This window comes from Raphanus sativus, chromosome 1 (genome assembly GCF_000801105.2).
Source record: "Raphanus sativus cultivar WK10039 chromosome 1, ASM80110v3, whole genome shotgun sequence".
Classification (NCBI taxonomy): Eukaryota; Viridiplantae; Streptophyta; class Magnoliopsida; order Brassicales; family Brassicaceae; genus Raphanus; species Raphanus sativus.
The window spans coordinates 1,558,462-1,579,717 of NC_079511.1; the positions used below are offsets into that span (position 1 = coordinate 1,558,462).

General features: G+C 36.6%; 1 protein-coding gene and 1 long non-coding RNA gene across 5 annotated transcripts; one reads left to right on the forward strand and one right to left on the reverse strand.

Moving 5' to 3' along the window:
* Positions 1-975: 975 nt before the first annotated feature.
* Positions 976-3,583, forward strand: LOC108854299 (uncharacterized). Of its 3 annotated transcripts, none has more exons than XR_001949880.2 (3): positions 976-1,144; positions 1,577-1,709; positions 3,207-3,583. It is a non-coding gene; the product is annotated as an uncharacterized LOC108854299 (long non-coding RNA). The 3 variants fall into 3 exon arrangements; XR_001949881.2 differs by having other exon boundaries at positions 3,364-3,583; XR_008942727.1 differs by having other exon boundaries at positions 1,577-3,583.
* A 2,719-nt stretch (positions 3,584-6,302) lies between these two features.
* On the reverse strand, positions 6,303-20,856 carry LOC108858957 (protein SPIRRIG). Of its 2 annotated transcripts, XM_018632808.2 has the most exons (20): positions 20,181-20,855; positions 19,771-19,840; positions 19,545-19,630; positions 19,200-19,335; positions 19,065-19,121; positions 18,751-18,924; positions 18,421-18,612; positions 18,230-18,295; positions 17,774-17,888; positions 16,454-17,619; positions 15,643-16,342; positions 15,428-15,530; positions 14,211-15,325; positions 12,465-14,115; positions 12,137-12,305; positions 9,276-12,049; positions 8,717-9,025; positions 8,302-8,608; positions 8,058-8,204; positions 6,303-7,954 (listed from the first exon to the last, which is right to left on the reverse strand). In XM_018632808.2, exons 1-20 carry the CDS (start codon positions 20,372-20,374, stop codon positions 6,740-6,742), a joined length of 10,746 nt encoding a protein of 3,581 aa, XP_018488310.1. In that variant the 5' UTR covers positions 20,375-20,855; the 3' UTR covers positions 6,303-6,739. The 2 variants fall into 2 exon arrangements, with proteins under 2 accessions (XP_018488310.1, XP_018488305.1); XM_018632803.2 differs by having other exon boundaries at positions 9,276-12,305; positions 20,181-20,856.
* Between the last annotated feature and the right edge of the window lie 400 nt (positions 20,857-21,256).

The window sequence follows — 21,256 nt, forward strand, 5'->3', positions numbered from 1 at the left end:
GCTCCTAGTGCTAAAGTTTTTCATATAGAGAAGTGAAAGTAACTTTGATCAAACAAAAAAAGAAAAAGAGAACTGAAAGTAACTAGTATGACTTGAAGGCACCAACAAGTCCTTGTCTCTATGCAATATGCATCATCCTGAGCATGTATGTAGTCCTTCGTAATATTTATACAATTTTTTTCTTCCTTTTTTAAAGGTGATTTTAGTTTTATTTAATATATAGTTTTAAGTGATTTTAGTTTTATTTAATATATAGTTTTAATCATTTTTTTGGTCAACATATAGTTTTAATCATATAATAGAAGCAGTGCCACACATATTAACCAAACTTCGCAAGAAATTTTTTTTTTTGAAAAAACTTGGCAAGAAAATTTGAACGTTGAAACCATCTCGAAACTCGTCAATGTTAATTAATGGAGACCGTCACTTTCTCAGAGTGTGACTACACGTCTAGTTGATATATTTTTAAATAATTATAGCTTCGATATTGTTCAAACTCTTGGTCTGAATGATTATTTGCTAAATTCAAACAGTTAAAAGACAGTGAGTCAAACATATTAACCAAACTTCGTAATATTTATACAAATTTTTTTCTTTTTTTTTCTAAAGTTGATTTTAGTTTTATTTAATCATATAAATTAATAAAAGAAAGTGTCACACATATTAACCAAACTTAGCAAGAAAATTTGAACATTGAAACCATCTCGAAACTCGTTAATGTTAACTAAAGCAACGATCACTCTCTCAGAGTATGACTACACGTCTAGATATGTTATTAAATAATTATAGCTTCGATATTTTTTTTTTGTCATCTATAGCTTCGATATTATTTAAACAATTAATTAACCCCAAAAAGGAGAATTCGAACGTTGCAAAAATGACCGTTAAAAGAGAATTCGAACGTTGCAAAAATGACCGTTAACAAAAAGGACCGTTACCCACCACTCTATAAATAAGCAAAGGTGTCGTTGCTCCTTGACAAGGATAAGGCAGTGAATCAAGAACCTTTCTGGTGGATCTCACCTTACCACTTCATCACCTCACCACTTCATCTTGCTCTTTGACAAGGATAAGGCAGTAAATCAAGAATCTTTCTGGTGGATCTCACCTCACCACTTCATCTTCTCCACCATTTCAAGTAAAAGTAATCTCTGCTTTCATTTTGGTCTTCTTTTACAATCTCTGCTTTCATTTGAAGGAATCTGCTTGCTTTGACCTTTTCTTGTGTTATTATTGCCTATATGATAAATTGTTAGTTTCTCAGACATGAGTATAGTGCTCGCTTCCAAACAAATTTTATATTCAAAAGTTTTGTCTCTTTCTCCTTTGAAACAAACTCCTTTCTAGAGAGTCTACTAGTATTTATTCCTTTGTTGCTGATAGAAAAAACAGGATCCATTTGGGATTTGGGAATCAAGTTACGGAAAGATATATAGTAGTATATGTACTTTCTAGAGTCTACTAGTTTTTATTCCTTTTGATGCACCATGGTAAACGTTTAAAGTAAGTATAGTATATAGCAAAATATTTCTCTATCTTTCTAACGAATCACATATGTTTTGTTTTTTGTTTACAGACTTCCTGTGCACCAAAAACTCCAAACATTTTTGGTGATGAAACAAGTACGTCTACGTAGCAGCAGCCCCTGTCATTCCGATTTTCTCTTTGGAGGAACTCATGCTCCCAGCCACCGAGTCAACAGTTCCTGTGTAATTTCTTTTTCCTTTTCTCTTTTAATTTACATGAAAACGTTTTTCGAAATCATTCTCTTGAAAAACATTTTTTAAAAGGTGAATTTGCAAGAAGCAAGTACATAATAGAAGAGAAATTTAATTGAATAACCATAAGATAATAATGTGACACTCTTTCACCAATGTGATCAATCTCTCCAAAACTCGTGTGTGTTGGGGTCTTACTTTTCAAAGATAGATGAAATATATACTATATACTATGTAAATATGTACGATGGTACATATTCAAAATAAATAGGGAAAATATAGAACAGAATACAACAAAATAATGCTTTATTTGAAGATAAATTAAACTATACTATGAATTTATAATAATTAAAGTATGTGTTTAAATCATTTTTTGTCATCATGTTTAAATCATATTTATATAATTAAATATAAATTTTATAAAAATATATGCTTATTTAAAATTTTCAAAACATTTTATATGTTGAAAATATGTGATCTTTCTTACATGTAATATATAAAATTGAATAATTTTTTATTTGAATAATATATAGATTAGAGGGGAAAAGGAAAAAAAAGCCAAAATGGAAAACAAAGAATACTACTCATGCAGATATGTAGGGATGATATAATATAGTAACTAGACTTTCATATTTGAATAATTTATTTTCACTGTAATTATTAGACGAACGAAGATATACAAACTTCAACAAATTTGAAACTTATTTTATATTTAACTTATGTATACAAATTATTTTTAAAATTTGTATTTTTAAAATTATTTTATATTTAACTTATGTATACAAATTATTATCTATAGTACTTTTATTTGATATTTATAGCATTTTTGATATTCATCATATACATTTATAGCATGTTTTAGAGTTTTCACACATATTAAGAAAACACATTAATCATGCATTGTTTTTAGAAATTACCAAATTTCAATGCATTTTAATCAATAGTCTTTCAATAAATTCAATTAATTTTATTGAAATTTGCAATTTTTATATAGAAAACATAAAAAATACATCTTTTTGGAACAAATATTTTTTCCAGAACATGCATCTTTTAAAAACAGAGGGAGTATATGATAAAAATTATACACTAACCAACAATTCAATGACTTAAAAACCCTTATAATGGGCCATTATAGTATGACAACAATACATCCAACGAGTAATTCAAAAATATTATTTAGTACTTTTATTTGATATTTATAACGTTTTTAATATTTCATATATACATTTAATCTTTAAGTATTTATATTTAGTTATCTCACTCAACATATGATAAAATGAGCTAAATAATATATGATAAAATATTAATATATACACTAAACCAATTCAATGACTTAAAAAATCTATAAATGGGCCATTATAGTATGACAATATATCAAAAGGTTGTCATATGAATTGATTACAAAAGGTTTATATAGATGACAATATATCAAAAGGTTGTCTTTTTGTGCAGAGTATGTTTACAAAAGGTTGTCTTTTTCGTTTATAGGTTGGAGCTAGTATGTTAGATTAATATATGAAATCTACAAAGTCAGATTATATAAATCTTTTCCTACAAACAACATGTAATTCTGATCAAGTGCTGAAACCTAGGTGAATTTTTCTTCTTCTTTGAAATGTCATTTGCTCAATCGTTTTTTCTCCAGCTTGCTGAAACAGAGTTCAAAGTTCTTTTTCTGGGTTGCGAATTGTAAGGCGACATTGTTCTTTAGATACATCTGGTATATGGCCTTATTGTTTATGATGTCTAACAAGTGTGTTAAGATGGGAATTACTTCAGATAAAGTATATTTTTAATAATTTTGTACGATTGATTACGGAATATGTGAAACTAATCAAATGTGGTATCATGTCATGTTTTTGATCGTTAGAGATATCACACTTGTTTTGTTTTGATATTATTCATCTAGCTTTCCAAATCATAAAAAACTATTAAAAATATATTTTTATCTAAATAAAAAAAAGATTAGAAAAACAGATTTTTAAAAAGAATAATTTTAACCATCTTTCTACAAGAAAATTAAGATTAGAGGGGGAAAATAATGATATAACAATACATAATATACGTACCTGATATACCTACTTTGTAATTAAAATATAAGTAAAATTAGTTTTTCGGTTTTAAAGTACCTAATATATATCTATTTTGTAACTAACATCAAATGTGATCATTCAAAATCAAAGTGAAATAAAAATAGTTATTAATAGAAAAATCAAATAATTACAAAAGTGTAAATCGAAAACCAAATTTTTATGAAATGAGAAACAAAATCTAAAAACTTTAAATTTCAACCACCACCTTTAACCATCAATCTCCATGTAATATAACCACCAACATTCAAGGGATGGATAATTATTTTATATATTTGGTAATATCTTAATGTATTTTAGATATTAGATCATGTTTGGTACAAGTTATTTTTTAATATTCTGGGTCCTACCGAATATCCATTTTGGATCAGGTTCGATTTGGATAATACTCATAGCCTGAATTACTATAAATAAGATGCATTCGATATTTATGTCAGTTCAGGATAAGATTTCAGTTTTATCGGATCGAATCCGGTTCAGATTTTAGGGTTTAGTTTATTTTCTCAGAACTAATGTAAATTGTATTATGACCATCTTGTTACGTTCTTTTTTTTTTTTTATCAACACCATCTTGTTACGTTCATCTAACCAAAAAATTGGTTATAAATTACTCTTTTAAAAATGTTTTTCTTAAAAAAAAAATTTGTAAAAAAATGGTGTAAATTACTTTTTTTGAAAATCTGTTATTCTTATTTTTAATAGTTTTGTATGATTTGATTATGGAAGCACAATTGCATGATGTAAAACTAATCAAATGTGGTGTTGTTCTGTCATGTTTTTGATCATTAGAAATATCACACATGATTTGTTTTCATATAATGTTCATTTAGCTTTCCACGCCTACAACTATTAAAAATATTTTTTATCTAAATGAAAAAGGATAAGAAAAACAGTTTTCTTAATATTCTTGTTTAAATTGCTCTTTTTTTTTTGTTGCCCAAACAAAAAAAAAGAGCAATTTAAACAAGAAAATTAAGATTATAAGGGAAAACAACAAAACATATGATACTACTCATGCATAGGTGTACCAATTAATACATAGTATGTTGTATGGTCATTTAGCAATGACCATCTTGTTATGGTCATTTAACAAAAAAAAATTGTAATAAATTACTCTTTTAAGAATCTGTTTTTTTTCTTATTTAGATAAAAATATATTTGTGTTTCAAAAGCATAAAATTATATTTTAATAGTTTTATATAATTGATTATGGAAGCATAATTGCATAATTACTTTTCTTAGAGATACCATATTTGTTATGTTTTCATATTATGTTCATTTAGCTTTTCATACAAAAACTACCAAAAATGTATTTCTATCTAAATAAAAATGGATAAAAAAACAGTTTTAAAAAAGTAATTTATAACAAATTTATTTTTGTTAGATAACCATATAACAACATGGCCAGAATATACACTCATATTATGTATTAAATGCGTTGTCATCCATACTACATTTGCATGAGTAGTATTATTTGTTTTTTCCCCCCTCTTTTCTTAATTTTCTTGTAAAAGGATGGTTATAAATTACTCTTTTTAAAGATGTGAAAGTAATTAATTAAACATGATTTCTTGTTATGTTTTTGATTATTAGAAATATCGTGTTTGTTTTGTTTCACATTTTGTCTATTTAGTTTTTCAATCGATCTCTGAATATTTTTTCAAGTTTTTTCTACAAAATTATTTTAATAAAAATATTTTTCCTAAGTATATTTTATGTTTAATTACAGAATTATAATAGTATAATTTGAAACGAATAAAACCTGGTGTCTTTTCATGTTCTTTTGCTATTTTCCGATAAAATCATGTCATGTTTTTAATAGTTAGAAATATTACGCTTTTTCACATTATGTTTATCTAGTTTCTATTTTGATTTTTCAAAGTTTTTTGCAAATATTTTTTTATTCAAAAAGGTTTTGATATCATCAATTCAAAGTGATGAGAGTTAAGAATTTTCAATTTTAAATATTTTATTTATATCTCACGGACATATCCGAGAGAGTTGGATAGGAAGATACAACTTATTTATAAAGTGTGATTTTCTGACTCTGAGTACACATAGTTGATAAAAGAAAATAGAGTAAACATATCATAAATCTATTTTTTACGTTGTATCATTTTAATATTTTCCACTCATTAAAAATGATTAATTTATATATTTTATATTAATTATACCTATTTAACTAATAATATGTGTAATGAATAAATTATTTATAAGATCAGTGCAATCTGTAATTAATATTAAGTTTAAAATAAATTGAAATTTCATCGAAATTCTAAAATTGCATTTTTTTGTTTAAGAGATAGAGTAATTAAAATAACTTAAAATAAAATTCATTTCATAAAGAGGACTTTTGAGACTTCGTGTTTACATCGATTCCATACGATTTATGAAATGAGGTGGCATGAGCATTGAGCAGTGGAGAAGCGAAAGACCTTTCACGCGCCCGTCTTTCCTGAACATACCCATCTCTCTTTCTTTAAAATCAAGAACAGAGAACAACTATCATTGACATTGAAGCAGACGATGAAGCATACAAAAGGTCACAAGCTATTAAAACAATACAAGAACAGCATCTGACAAAATACAGATGGGGCTGTGAATACAAATACATATGGGGCTGTAAATACAGCTTCTGCTATTTGCAATGAGTTTTCAAGAAGATATCTATTTACACAAATTCTCAAACCAAACCTCATCTTCTCCTCTTCCTAATCCTGTAAACTCACCAGCAATCAGAAGCGAGAATGGCTCGCCTTGCTCTCTTCCTCTTAACCTGCAAGCCATTTATGCAAACAGAGCCAACACTTTGTACAAGCTTTGGTCTTCTTCCTACTATTTGGTCCTGTCTTCAAGTCCCCTCGCCAGCTCTCTCGGTTCTAGCCAAAGAAACCAAATGGGAATGACTGGCCTCCGCTTTACATCCTAAACCTATGACGCCTGTTTCAGTGAAGCTTGTTTCAATGAAGCCTGTTTCAATGAAGCTCTTAATGTCTCATCTGGTAATGTCCATGAAAGCAATTGTCCAGCTGAATCTCCGCTTAGTAACTGCTTCAGGTCGGCCGGGAGATAGAGAGCGGTGACCGGTTGTTTATGGAATTTCAGCACCTTGTGTAGAATCAACTTGTACTCTGGCACTTGATCACCCAGATTCAGCCCTCCTGTTCTGTTGCTACTACTTGTTTTGCTCTCAGCACTCAACGGATCAGTGCAATGTATCATCCGCCATATTTTAATTGCTCCACTCTGATGACCAGTTACATACCAGGCTGTTTCAAGCCAGTCAGAAGACGTCGAGCCTGTTACAGATAATACTGAATCAGATGGTAACTGCGATGTGTTAGCAACAGCAAGGCAGTCGCCATTGATGCTCCAAACCGCAAGGACAGTTCCAGCAGCAGTTACAATTTCCCCTGTAAGGTCATTTATGTAGATTGCTGAAATTGGAACTGGGAAGTCAGGAAGCTGCCTCACAAAACTCATCGAACTGAGATCCCATATTATAACTGTGCAATCATCTGACCCACTTGCAATCATCTGGTACGGTTGGCTTACACGTAGACATGTGACTGTAGCTGTGTGAGCACATAGGGCTTTTTCTAACCGTAAGCGTCGTGAACCACGCGGGCCATCCTTGCTTATTCTCCACACGCACACTAGACCATCTTCTGCTCCAGTGACCACAATGCGTCCATCGTGACTAAAACCAGCACACTGGATCTGGTTGCTTTCATGGAGATTTTCATGAGTTGATAGCAGTTTGTCCTGATCATAACTCATAAATCTCAAACTCCTGTCTGGGAAACCCCATGTTATGTATTTGGTGTAGCCTCTGGGTTTCAGGAAGCAGTTAGCCCCGGCAACGAGCACCTTGTCGTGGAAAGTAGTGATTTGGCTTATAGAAGATGAACATTTACGTGTCTCGTGAGGAATTAGATGCATCGAATGTTTCAGAGGGTGGAGAGGAATTTTTCGGTCTGTTCTTCTTTTGACATGAGCTTTCTGGAATAGCTGCTTCGGGGTTTGCCCAAAATGATTAATCTGCGCTAGTATGGAAGCTTTCAATGCGGGGTCGCTAACTGCATCAATATCAACATTTCCCTCGTACGTGTAGTGATAGAAAACATTTACAGCTTCTTCTGCAGCCTGAGAATAAAACAACATTCAAATAAAGGAAAAGTAAATTAAAACATGGCAATACTTTTAATTTCTGCATTTTACTAAGGCTGGAAGCAAAATGAAAATGTACCTTTCCTCTCTGTTTGTACCCAAAGATGAGATCTATCCAGTGATGCAGATTCTCTGAGACATAATCTGACTCCAACGCTTCTCTGTGCTTGAGGATGAACTCACGTACACTACCTCTAGCCCACGGAGGTAAAAAGACATCACCAACCTAAAATCACGCAGAAGAACTAAAATATATGAAAAAACTACACGAAAGGAAAATGGTACATTCAAGCACCACGGAAAGAAATGGAATCGGCACAAACCTTTTCTCCCGACTGTTTTTCACCCAAATCAAGACTGAATCTATTTTCCAAAAACTCTGGCATGTAGAAGAATTCAGGAATGAGTTCTTTTACGTCTGACGTATTTCCCTTTCCAGCTGCACTTAACCAAGTATCTTTTATACTATTGAAGAGTCTATCAGCATGATCAAACTGACCGCCTTGCAGCTTCTGATTTTCAGCACTGAACGGTGGGAGGCGAAGAAGGTAAAACAGAACAATTCCAGCACTTGAATAGTGAGAACCATAATGAAATTTTGGAATCTCAGGATCATCCCAGCTCTCATATCTGAAAATCGAGAAGGTAAAGAATTATGCTGCATGAAAAATTAAGATGTATGACGAAGAACACTAGAGGAAGGTGCACTATAAAAAGTTTAAGATGCACAGCACAAACCGTTTCCTAAATTCTTCTTCTCCTTCAGGTGTCTGGCAACCCATTGGCTTGTGGAGTTTTCTGAAAGTTTTTGGATCTGACAAATCAAGACTCTCACTATCATAATCTGCGAGAACCCATGGAAATACTGGATACTGCGTGAGATCACTGTATCCACGTCCTGCTAGGGTATTTAGATGCATTAGGTAATGGAAGTTGCTGATTTCCCCATTTTGCCATCTTTTCGAGAATGACTTCGCCATTAATCTGAAAAGGCGGCTTCCCTCATTACTTTCCTGTTTTGCTGATCCTGAAATAGTTGTGTCGAGCCTGGAAAAAAAAATAACAGAATAACTAACATTTTTGCATATCAACGAAGACCGAATCTAGTGTTTGAGAAGTAAGCTTAAAAAAGAACACCCATCCCATGCCTAACTCATTGGCATTGATTGAAAGACTTATTCATTTTAACAGAGAACAGTGAACAGCTATAAAATGTTAAAAATAAACAAATGCATTATGCTCAACCCAGTTGCGACGAATAAACAGAAACGAGATGAAAAGAACGATAATACCATACATGCTGTTCCTTGAAAGGTTCATGGCAACCAGATTTTTGAAAACTTCTTCCCTCTCTTTCTTGTGGAACACGAGGAGATCATTACACCCATCCATACTAAATATCTCAATTGCAACCGGACGCAGCTGGTAATCACGTTTTAATATTTCGTGAACATTATTAAGCTTCCACATACGCCAAGGATGGGGCAAGTTACCAGTCATGCACATCTTTTCTTTTCCCCAAGCACCCCCACCATATGCCCATGCTCTTCCCCCTACTGCTCTTCCCCCTAGAGCTCCCGTTTTCACCGCTGTCGTCCCAGATGTGCTAGACTTGGACTGGAAATCCAGGTTTCCGGAGGCATCTTTTTTCACACCCAACGCTTGATCAATAACAGATAACTCATCTTCGCATTCCTTCTCACAAATACACCCATCATCGTCAATATAAAAGTTTTCTATCACATACAGACAGAACTCCCCTATTAAGAAGATTCCATCATGCTTGTCGAGATCAACAACTCTCTCACAGTTGTATCTGAACCTAATCTTTTCAAGATGCTCCAGATAAGGTCTGATCAGGTACTCACCATCATCATTCAGTTCATTCTCTGAGTTTTCCTCCGGGCCTTTAGTTTCATCCATTTTAGCAGAAGATGAATGTCTTGGAGAGCCAGTCTCAGATTTTGCATGTGTGTTGTCTGTTATTGGCACAGATGCTGTACTAGATTTGGCACCAAAGTCGAGAGCAGAATGAAGACTTGCTTCGTTTGTACTACTAGCTCTATCATCATTCCATCCATTTCTGGCAGAAGCGACATCTTTAAAATCATCCGACTCTTTCACAAACGACTCATCATAAAGTTCACTGAGCAGGAAAGCTGGTTCGGAATCTGTGTCAGAAATAACTGGCCCATCTTCATTTTTCACTTTGGGAAGCTCAATTTCCCCAAGTTCCAACTTTCCATCAAGAACATTATGGATGCTATCAATTTTTAGCTTGCATCGTTCAAGCTTTTTGCGCATTCTGTACGGACCTTCAATCGGACAGAGCTGCCATTCGGGATCTTCAGACCTTTTGGATTTACGCATTGGGAATATTCCACGCTCATGCACAAGCTGCTGGAGATGAGTTTGCCACTCACTCTCAGCATGAAGTATCCAACCATATTTATTTTGCCGAACAACTCTAAGCTCAGTAGACATGGCATCACGCATTACTTCTAGCGCATATCTCCGCTCATTCAACTGATCCCAGTGTTTAAGGTCCAGCTTCGACACATCTCGCGATTTCCTTCCCATCTCTTTCTTCCGGCGACCTTCCATGCCTTTTATCCTGACACCAGGAAATTTCGCCGAGCCAGCTATGTACTGTACCCACAGTACTGCAGCACACTGCTCCAGAACTTTGTTAATTGTCTTATCCGAGCTTTCAAGCCACTCGAAGAATTCTGGTAGATTCCCAGTCAACAACTTATCAAAACCGCCATGTAAAACATCCAAGTTTTGTCCTTGGATTAGTTTAGTGACGAGCAAATCCTCGAGGGCAGATCTTCGGTGTACCAGTAAATATTTGACAATATCAAGTGACATGTTTTGCACAGTCTTTCTCTGGTCAAGGATTAGGGAGATTAAATTCACACACAGACAGCAAGTCAAATCAGTATCAAGATTGCTTGGGCAGAATATGATTCTCCTGTTTGCGACCAACAACTGCAGAACTGTTGAGATGTCAATCCTAGATTCATCAACAGCTGGATGCCGAGATGGCCTCTTCTTAGATTCAACAAGTAAACCCAGTTGTGATAGTAGGTCCTCCTCTCCAATAGTTATCAAGAATGATGGGAGGAAACAATATAGCACCATTCTATTTGTGTTTTTCAGGATTGAGTGTACATAAGCATCAAGCTGCCTTGTTGCTCTTCCAAGGGATAAGAAACCTTTCCCGGAAGGAGTGACTTCTTCAACCTTACCATCTTTGTTAGCTAATTGCAGCATCGACAACAAGAACTCAAGAGCCCTAAGAACACCAGAGGGGTGAGGAAAAGCACCCATATAAACACGGTCCACTATCATCCAGCAAAATGTATCCAAATTCGCAGACCATTTGCTCTTGTCCAATTTCTTCGCGTCCTCTTCATCATCACGCAATAGACGCCTTTCAAGATAGTTCATGACTCTGCTAAGGCACAAGCCTTGAAAGACCAGCAAACTTTCAGGATTAACATAGAAAGGAACCATTTCCAATATGCTTTCCAGAACCGGTACAGCTTTTATCTGTTCAGTCATTAAGTCGGCAAGTACCTCTGCCATAAAATCTAACACAGCACTCGCTCCGGCAGAACAAGGCCCGCCACCATAGCCAGTTTCATCTGTTTCCAGGAGAAGTTTTGGGCTAACTGTGAAGAAGGCATTGACAGCAGAAGATCCTTGGGAGCCTGACTTTCGTTCTGAAGATGCATCAACCTCAGTAACAGAGACATAGGATTCAAGAGAAGGAGAACTCATTGTAGAACTTTTAGATTCATTATAGTTAGAGCCTAGCCAGGATGCAAGTGCGACAACCGGAGATGGTGATTGAGTGAATGAGACTTTGAGGCCTGATTTTTCAGATAAAAGGGGAGACTCAATCATATGGAAAGATGCAGAACTCTGAGAATCTGTTGCCTGAACTTGATTTGCGTTCCCTTTAGTATCTGGAAATTCCTTTTCAATTGAAGCTGATACAGCGCCGACATGATTGTCATCTTGTTTCTTAACATCTTCAACACCTTGAAATGATTTACTTGAGTCCTGCGGTGGTGGTGTAAGAACGTTCACCATCTTATCATTAACCACATAATTTGCAGGTAAAAACATTTCTTCAGAACTAAGACTGACCTGCTCTTGAGGGCAGCTTCCAGCACTGATGGAGGTCTTGGTGGACTGATCATGGTCATGAGGCAAGCTAGAGAATGTTCCTTGTGAGCCGTTATCATCAACGTCATGTATTTGCTTCTCTTCTGCCTTCACGGAGAGCTGTTTCGCCATCTTCACAGCATAAGCGGCCCTACAGTACAAAATAGCCTTTAGACGCAAATTATGCAAAAAATTAAGTCTATTTAACGACTATTAAGTAGATACAGAAAAATAATTTATTTTCAAGAAGCTAACAAAAATCATCATGTAGGTGATTAAAAACTATATCAGTAGGTCTGCTGATGCCAACCTGACACAGGAAAAGTAAAGGTCAGAACAGTTTTCAACAAAGTCTGCACGCCTGCAAGCAGCAGAGAATTGAGGGCACATCTTTGCAAGGTCAACCATGAAACGGAGAACAGACGTCGCAGCGGCAGGAGCTGAAGCTTCGCCACCCATCAAACGTGCCGCATAAGTTTTGTGCATCAACGCTTCCCCTTGAAGCTCCCCAGTCATTTCTGCCCCCTCTACAAGCTCAGCCACAAGACTAGCACTGACCTGCGAAAGACTTCCAGACTGGTGGGCGAGCATTGATTGCATGATCAACCTGTCATAAGTAGATCTAGCCATTCCCACCACCGAATCCAATAGATCTATGAATTTTAACTCGACATGGCTTCCATCATTCGGGACTAGGGCATGAAAGTCTAACATCCGAACCTCCGGTAGTCTTGGATAAACAGGTTTCCCGAAGATCAAGCAGAACAGTATGTAGTATATGTCTGGGGAATCATAAAAGTTCTGAAGTACCCGCATCAGCCCCTGATAACCTCCACTTGTCCGAAATTTAAGGGAGAAGTTCGGAGAAGAAGCAAGACAAACACCAAGAAGAGTCATGATCCACCTCATACTAGTAGGATGCACAGCTTCGTCAAGGAAGTATGTTATTAATTTTGACGAAACTATCTTATGCCACAGCTCCAGAAGTTCCTCTGCTTTTATGGTCACCTGGAGATCAATGAGCATTTCCAAAAGCATGTTTCTCACAATTACATGATTTCCCATTGACTCGCGCGATAATGAGCTTCGTGACTTCACTTCCGGTGGATTAAATGTCATGATCACAAACCTAACCACATTTTCAAGCTCAGAAGTCAGGAATCCATCTTCTAAGATGCATCCAAGCAGAACAACTAATTTTTCTAGCACCGGAACTTCCACATCACCTCTCTGAAGTGTCACTAACAAATGTTCCACCAGATTGATTCTGCGCAGAATTGTGAGATTGTGATTCCTGTACCAATGCATTGATACCAGATTTTCTAAAAACCCAAGTAAAGCAATCTGGATGGAAACAGGGGATGTCACCCAAAGGGTCCAGTCCAAAAGGACATGCTCAATCATATCCACGTTAGATAAGACAATGCAGTTTGACGTTTCAACAGGAATGTCTGTTTCTAACTCAGAAAGATGACTAAAAGAATCCTTGGGAACAGAAAAGTCATCCATATCCCCGTGAGACCCAACTGAGGAACTTTCGTAGCGGAACCTCGAAAGACCAAGATCCTCATAGCTGTTTTCGAATATAGTCTCCGTAGGTGTCATAGTGACATTACTCTGTACACTCTCCAATTTCTTTGGCTCTGAAAACAAAGCTTCGCATGCAGCAATTTGGAAAAATATCTCCAAAGCATGCATATCAAATAGAGACATTTTGGGACGCAAAAATAGAGCTAGTAAATGATATCCCCTGATCGTTTGCATATCTTTCACATTCTGAGGGTTTTGACGAAGCGCACAGGCAAGCAATGAAAGAGCCATGTGTAGCATGTCTCTAGATTCGGCAGCCTCAACAAGCGCGAGTACAACAGTCATTCCTCCAACGGGGCGGATAGTATCGCCAATCACACTTTGTCTGCAGATACATACATTTCCCACCAGACGCCCAAAACGTGGTATTCCTAAACCATTTGAAAAAGCAGAATCAGTAAAACAATAAAACTAGATCAGATGCAAATACATAAAAGGAAGTTGAGTATTTAAGACCACCATCTACCTCCAATTGGAGAAGCAGCGGCGGACAAGGGGTCAACCAGATTGAGGAGGGAAAAACTTCCAGACGCCCGGATGAACTCCGAGCATGTCCCATCAAATGCAAAAATAAGTTTCTTGCCAGGTAACTGAAAGGAAAGATTTCCTAACCTCTCAAGATCCCAGACAATTCCACTACCGTCTGCCTTGGAGTCTCCTTGTCTATTGCTTCCATCAAACTTTTGCCCATTCGACGATGTCGTCACATCACTGTCTAATGAGTCCAGAATAGCCATGCTCCCCCCACCACAAGCCTGATTTGGCACAAAGCGTAAGAGATCCGCATCCTGGAAAAGACCTTTGTACCCTCTACCAAGAATGTACATGAAACCAATGCAACCTGATGTGAGCACCTCCTCAAAAAGATAACATGAGCGTGTTTTCCATGTCAGATCACTAACTCTGGCACAAGTGGATGGAGTTCCAACTATTACTTGCAAAGATTTTCCAACAGGCGAAGGAGAGTACCCCAGTTTACCCGTGTGCCTTAGTTTTCCATCAAGATAGACATTTGCAACACTAGCTTGGAAGAGTCCAGCAAGAGCATTCGGTTTACTATGAACAACAGCAAGATGATGCCACCTGCCCTCTTCAATCTCCAATCCAGAAAACGACAAAGAATTTGAATTGCTAGTGGCAAGGGTCAGAATACCATCCTCCTGAAAGTAAAGTTCTGCATAGAATGGACTTTCATTGCTTACAGCACCAACAGAAAATATCCGAAAAATGTTCTGCTCGTGTTGCTGCGCACTCGGGATGCGCGTCCTTGACGAAGAGCCAACTTTGGAGGCTTCTGGTTCTTTTCCTTGGGTTGTTAAGAAATTACGAAACTGGAACCAACAAACAAATGAATAACCAGCAGCAGGAGGCCAAGATCTTTCTCCCAGAGAAACCTGAACAGAAGCATGCCCAGTTTTGCTCATGTCCATCTCTACAAAAGGAGCCAGAGATAGATGTTCCAAGTCTGTGTCTTCCATGAGAATTAGCTTTTCCATCATCTCAACTATTGCATGATCTGACTTCATAATCCTCATTTGCAAAACATATCTAAACAGCATTCGGAGCTCAGACGGGGACAATCTACACAAAGAAAACTACATATTAAGATAACAGACATAAAAAAAGAAATGTGGCAACCTTAGAAATGCATTCTGAATATACTAAATATGCAGCATGTCGCACCTGTATGCTCCAAGAATTTTCACAATCTTCAAAGCATAAGACAGAAATGGAGATGAACCCGGAAGAAAGGGGTAAATTATCTCCAACAGAAGTTCGACACAGCCTGTTCATATCAATTTATGAAAAGATATAAAGAGGTGAGAGAGAGTAAGAAGAAAAAGCAATAGGGTTCTGAAAAATAATCGAAGAATACAACCCAGAGGCATGGTTCTTACCAACTGATGTGAGATTTTCTTGATTGAAAGGACTGGCACGAGCAAGACTTTCTAAAAGGTTCAAAAATTCTAGCTGCGTTTTTGGACTAAAGAGCAACAGTGAACGTATCAGAACTTTGACTGCACCTGCATTGTAAATTCTCTCCTTGTCAGGATTGAACTGGCCTGATGGGGTTGTGACAACAAAAGTAGTCTTTTCACTTTCTGTAATAGCAGCAGAGGCCGTAGATTCTGATGCCAAAAATGGTGGAAGCACCACTTCAAGTGCAAGTTCCAACAACAGCTGTATAACCTGCGTTTCCAACTCAACACACAGCAATCCAGACTCCACCAAGAGCTCATAAAATGTCTGAGACGTTATAACAGCGTGCAGTTTCATCCTATTAACAGCATTCTCGCAGACGGCAGCTGTCATAAGGCGAAATAGATATTTAAACAATTTGATGTAAACCATCACATCAGACTCATCCATATGATCTTTGTTCCCTTGAAAAGTGTGAAGAGTCGTCAATAAAAGAGAGAAACCAGCGGCTTCACCAAAGACTCTTTGGGCAGATCCATTGACACCAACGATACGCCATAGAGCACCCATTGTATCACATTTGGCATCATCATGAAGCTTGTACTGATGTCCAGAAATACTAGTGACCATTCCACTCTTCAACAAATCAACAATAGCACCTAATTCTTCATGATGGACCTGGTTAGAGAGTCAATGAAAGAGAAGTCAGAAATGTTGCCAAATACGCAGAATATATACAATAATGGCATCGGTGTAATCTATAACCACCAAGATGCTGGTTCTATGTACCTGTTTAGTGTCTTCCGTAATTAGACATGATAAGACCCTCAGGACGCCAGTTCGATGGGCATCCGATATCAAGAAAGGAAGAATAGTTGTCACACCATTGGCCGCACGAAAAGATGCCTGATTAGCCTCAGCTTTCTTCAGCAAAGAGATCAAACAATCCCAACCAACGGTAATAGTGTTGTCAACTTCGAAGACAGGTAACTTTCCCGATCCAGATTCCATCAACTTTGGTGATGAAATGATGGCATCTTTAGTATCTAAGTGCTTTTTAAAGCTACCTGAGCTAGGCTTCAGATCAGAATGATTAGATACTCCACTAAACTCATCTGGACCCATAAGAAGCTTGTGTTGCTTCAAATCATCCTGTAAGACTTCCAAAACACCAACTTCACGTAGAACTTTCTTATATTGTTGATCAAAAGATATGAGCTTCACAAAGAAAGAAAGTATGGTGTGCTTCAACTGAGATGTGATTGGCTGTTGCAATAAGCAGCAAAGTGACAACAGTTCTTGCTCTGGAACACAGTTGACAACCGTGACAGCATACTCAAGAATCTTGAGGATTATATCTTGCAGCGAGGGAGGAAAACCAGCCATGTTCAGGACAAGTAATGGAACGGTCCTTAACTCCTGACACAATCTATAGTTTTCCACGTGGCTAGAGAATATCTTGAACATTCTGTTCAATACTTCTGCCTGAAGATCCTTATTATCTGCCTTCAGGAAGATATCTTGTAGCATTTGGACAGCTTCCAGGTCTTTAACTTTACTACTTCCCTGTTCCCATGTTTCATCATATAAACTATCCACAGATGAAGTTCGACTTCTGCTATGCCCAGTTGGCTTCGTCTGGGATGAACGTGTGGCCCTACCTACAGATGGCTCAGCTGGACCAGTCTGAGCCAGAGTGACAAGGACATCAAGCAATCTCGACAATGATGGAGAAAAGTTTTGTGACGAAAAATCAGCATTTTCCCTACTGCTCGTATTTTCTACATCAGGAAACGGTTCAGAGCCATCTGAACCACTATCTTCTTTAATAGATGAACGACTGGACACAAAAGTCTGATTTTTTGGCAAGGAAGATAGAACCAGGGCAAACTGAACAAGAAAGTGGTAACCATGTGCGTTACGTATGTCATCCCTGAGTCTAACACCACCAGCCTCTACAAAGTCAAAATATAAACGATTAGTAGCCATAATTCACACCTTACATGTCCATAAATGCAATGTGATAACTAGATATTCTACTCTCACGTTGCATTTTCCATACGGACATTACATATTTAGAGCTCTTATATTGGTGTACACTATATTTACCAGGTCTGTATGATAGTTCCACGCATTCAAGTAACAAGTCCACAATGCCCATTGTGTAGGCTGGGTCACCACAGTCTGGATCAAAATCTTTGACAGCCATCAAAAGAACCTTTATCTGCAGGGGAAATCACGAAATTATTTGCTCCGTAGATTTGATAGACTACTAAAAGCAATTCACAAAAGGGAATGAAAAACTTTTAGACTGCCATTTGGACTTGCCACTTTTTAATACTAAACTTCTGAAGAAACTAAAATCTATATACAACATCTAATTATCATTTGCTTTTATCATGAAATCAACATAAATATCCTGAAGTCAAGTCCTTGACCACGGAAATTTTACATAGTGTCAACATCAGCAAGAAAGATTAACTAAAACCCAAGGTGAAAGCTTATAAATATGGACAAGAATCGATAAATCACACTCAAGTCAGTCTGCATAATTCATTGACATACCAGATGGTGCTTGCGTATATATTTTGATGTGCTCCCACTGTCATTGATTAGAAGAATTCCAAGGATCTGGAAGAGGCACGAGAGGGTGTCAAATGAAACTATAAGCATCAGGTTATTCAATCAGGTTTCAACCGTGAAATTAGAAAGCTGTTCATGACACAACGCCTTAACTTAGATGCACGAAAAATTACCTGCATGGCATGTCTGTGAAGCTGTATGCTATGGAGTGGAACTAGACCTTCTCTATATTGAGAGAAAACCGTAACGGATCCATTGGCAACCATATTGAAAAGCGCCTCAAGAGAATCATCTTCAATCAAACTCTGAGCAGCAGAAGGATTGCTTGCTAAAGCTTTCATGATATGGACAACACTACCCTCCACCTACAAGAATAAGAAGGAAAAAGTATTTATTTAAATGACAAAGCATGTGTAGTCTGAAAATTTGGTTGTCAATATCCAGTGCAAAAACAAATTATTCGTAGTCTTATTAGAATTTGGAATAAAACTGTTTAAACGAACCTCAAGTCGTCTAGTCTGAAGAACTCTGGATACAGTATCTGTGTCTGCTGGTATCTCTTCCAAATTAGCAGTTGTTTTACTTTTGCTTGGTTCATCATATGCTAGAAGCGCACTGAGAACGTGTATTAGACAACAGAAAATCCCAGAATCCAGGAGAGATTGTTTGTCGATTGGCTGAAAATGACACATACAAGGATAGGAGGTACACATTATATAAGGCATAAAAGCATCAACGATCCAACATCCTGTTGGTGCGAAAATGAGGGTTGTAAGATTTTATAGAGTGAGTAAACTGGAAAAGGTCAAAAAGGTACCGCAGATACAAGTACTGCAACAGCAGTTAAGAGGTTCGCACCAGGACTAAATCCCTCCTGCAGGATGAGATAATGGATTAGAAACAGAGAAGAGAGGTTAACATGTCAAGAAGCACAATATTCAGAATGGCAAACCTTGGTGACATCTGAAAAGAACGTTAATACTTTATCTACATCCAATGACCTTGCCTTGCTGCGGATCTTCAACTTCTCAATATCTGTCACAAATGCTCTCCCAATGACAAAAGAGAATATATGTGTTTCTATTAACCTGCAATAAAAATAAATGACTCAATATTAATGATGTTACCAAGTCTGAGTATGAGGTAGAGAAGAACACCCGCTAGACAGGGGAGAACCATATAGGTTAATAAAAATACATATTCCACCATAAATTTGGTGCAAATGCTATTTTTCAGTTGGAAACAACAAACCCCACTTCAACAACAAGAAGGGTAAAAAGAGTTAGAAACAGCTTACATAGTAAATAACTGGTCTACATTGGCATGCCGCTTCACTAATCTACAAAAGGTATCGACGGTCAGATTTAAGGCGGCTTCCTTCTCCTGCATGACATACGAACGAGTAGCTAATCTTTAGTAGACATATCCAGTATAGATAACACAAGATCCCAAGATTGAAGGTAAGACATTCCGGAAAAATGATTAACTGAGTATACAAAAGTATGGATTATCAAAGTAAGAACCTTTTCAGAGCTTGATGAGCGGAACTCTTCCCATAATCTTTTGAAGTCCAATTCCAACTCATGGTTATCTCTGTTTTCCAGAAGAGGATCAACAGTTGTCTTACAGCAATCAGTCAACAAAATTACAGAATCCAATTCATAAAACTGATTTGGCTCTATAAAATTTAAAAAAATGTCAAAAAAGAAGCAGTCTTTGACTCTCTCAATTAACAAACCTTATCACAAAATATCTAGCACCACAAATGAAGCAATCTAAAAGAGGACTATCCACTTAGTTGATGTTGATCACTTATAAAGCAATCTAATCTAATCTAAAAGAGAAGCAATCTATAAAGTATGGTCCCATTAAACAAAAACAAGTAGCAACCACAATCAGATCAAAGCAGAGCCAGAAGAGTAGATGATGATACCTTGAAGGAGAGGAGCTGAAGTCAAGGCGAGAAGAAGCGCCGGGGTGAGAAGCGGATGGAGAGGTGGAGGAGGAGGAGGAAGACGGGGGAGCAGAAAGGTCAACGGGAAAGGAGTCGGCGGAGGTAGAGGCGTCAGGGGATTGAGCTAAACCGACCTTCTCCTTGAAGTCCTTAAGCAATGTTGCCCATTTCATGGTTCATCCGACGACGACCAGACCAGATCCGAGTCGTCGATCAGATAGAACAAAAAAAATCAACCCTAATGCGATCAACTCAAAATGATGAAATTGAGCTAAGTTGCAATGTGTCAAAAAATTAGGGTTTCATGTGAAGAAGGAAGATCTGAAGATTCAAACTTTCGAAATCGTGATTTTGATGTTTTAACCCCTAAATCCCTTTCGGAGAATGAGCAAAACCGATTTTGACGAAAACAGGAAGAAGAAAATGAGCTTAGCAGAGAAAAAAACGATTTTTTCTTTGATTTAATTTAATTTAATTTAATCAATAGCTATTTAGATTTTCACAGATTAATCAACCAAAGATGAAGAGAAGAAGATCCTTTCTTTCGTTATTTTTTATTATATTTTTGTTCTTGTGCTGTTTTTTTTTCTCTGTTGACGGCGTCTCTCCCCGCCTTGATTGTCGCTCAAGTCGTCTCACTTCTTCTCTCTCTAGACACGATTTCGTTTGTTTCTCTCTCTCTCTCCCTCCTTGTTGTTATTTCCAGTTTTATTGCCTTATTAGCCCTCGTATTTTTGCTCTATATTAGTTTCACACCCACTTTAATATTTCATTTTCTAATTTGACCCCTCACAGTCTAATTAAAAATTATGTGTAGCCTTCCAAATCGATGGCGCAGACAATCATCCAATTTGTATAAGAAAATATATATATATATATATATATATATATATATATAAGACATTTGGATTTAAATACATTTAACACTTTATTCATGAAAATAATGTAGGTTACAATCGGCCAATTTTTTTTTTGAATGAATGTTAAATTTTTATTCATCAAAAAAGTCTTTGTACATCAAGAGTGTGTCCTTATACCTTAACCCTTCCTATAAA

Bases quoted from the DNA above. Each gene is read 5' to 3' on its own strand.
- LOC108858957 (XM_018632803.2), bottom strand. From the start codon at position 20,374: ATGAAATGGGCAACATTGCTTAAGGACTTCAAGGAGAAGGTCGGTTTA. The intron at 14,116-14,210 runs GTAGATGGTGGT...CAAATGGTTTAG, and splicing joins CGCTGCTTCTCCAATTGGAG to GAATACCACGTTTTGGGCGT. The intron at 8,205-8,301 runs GTTTGTGCCGAT...GCGTGATTTTAG, and splicing joins AAAAACAGTCGGGAGAAAAG to GTTGGTGATGTCTTTTTACC.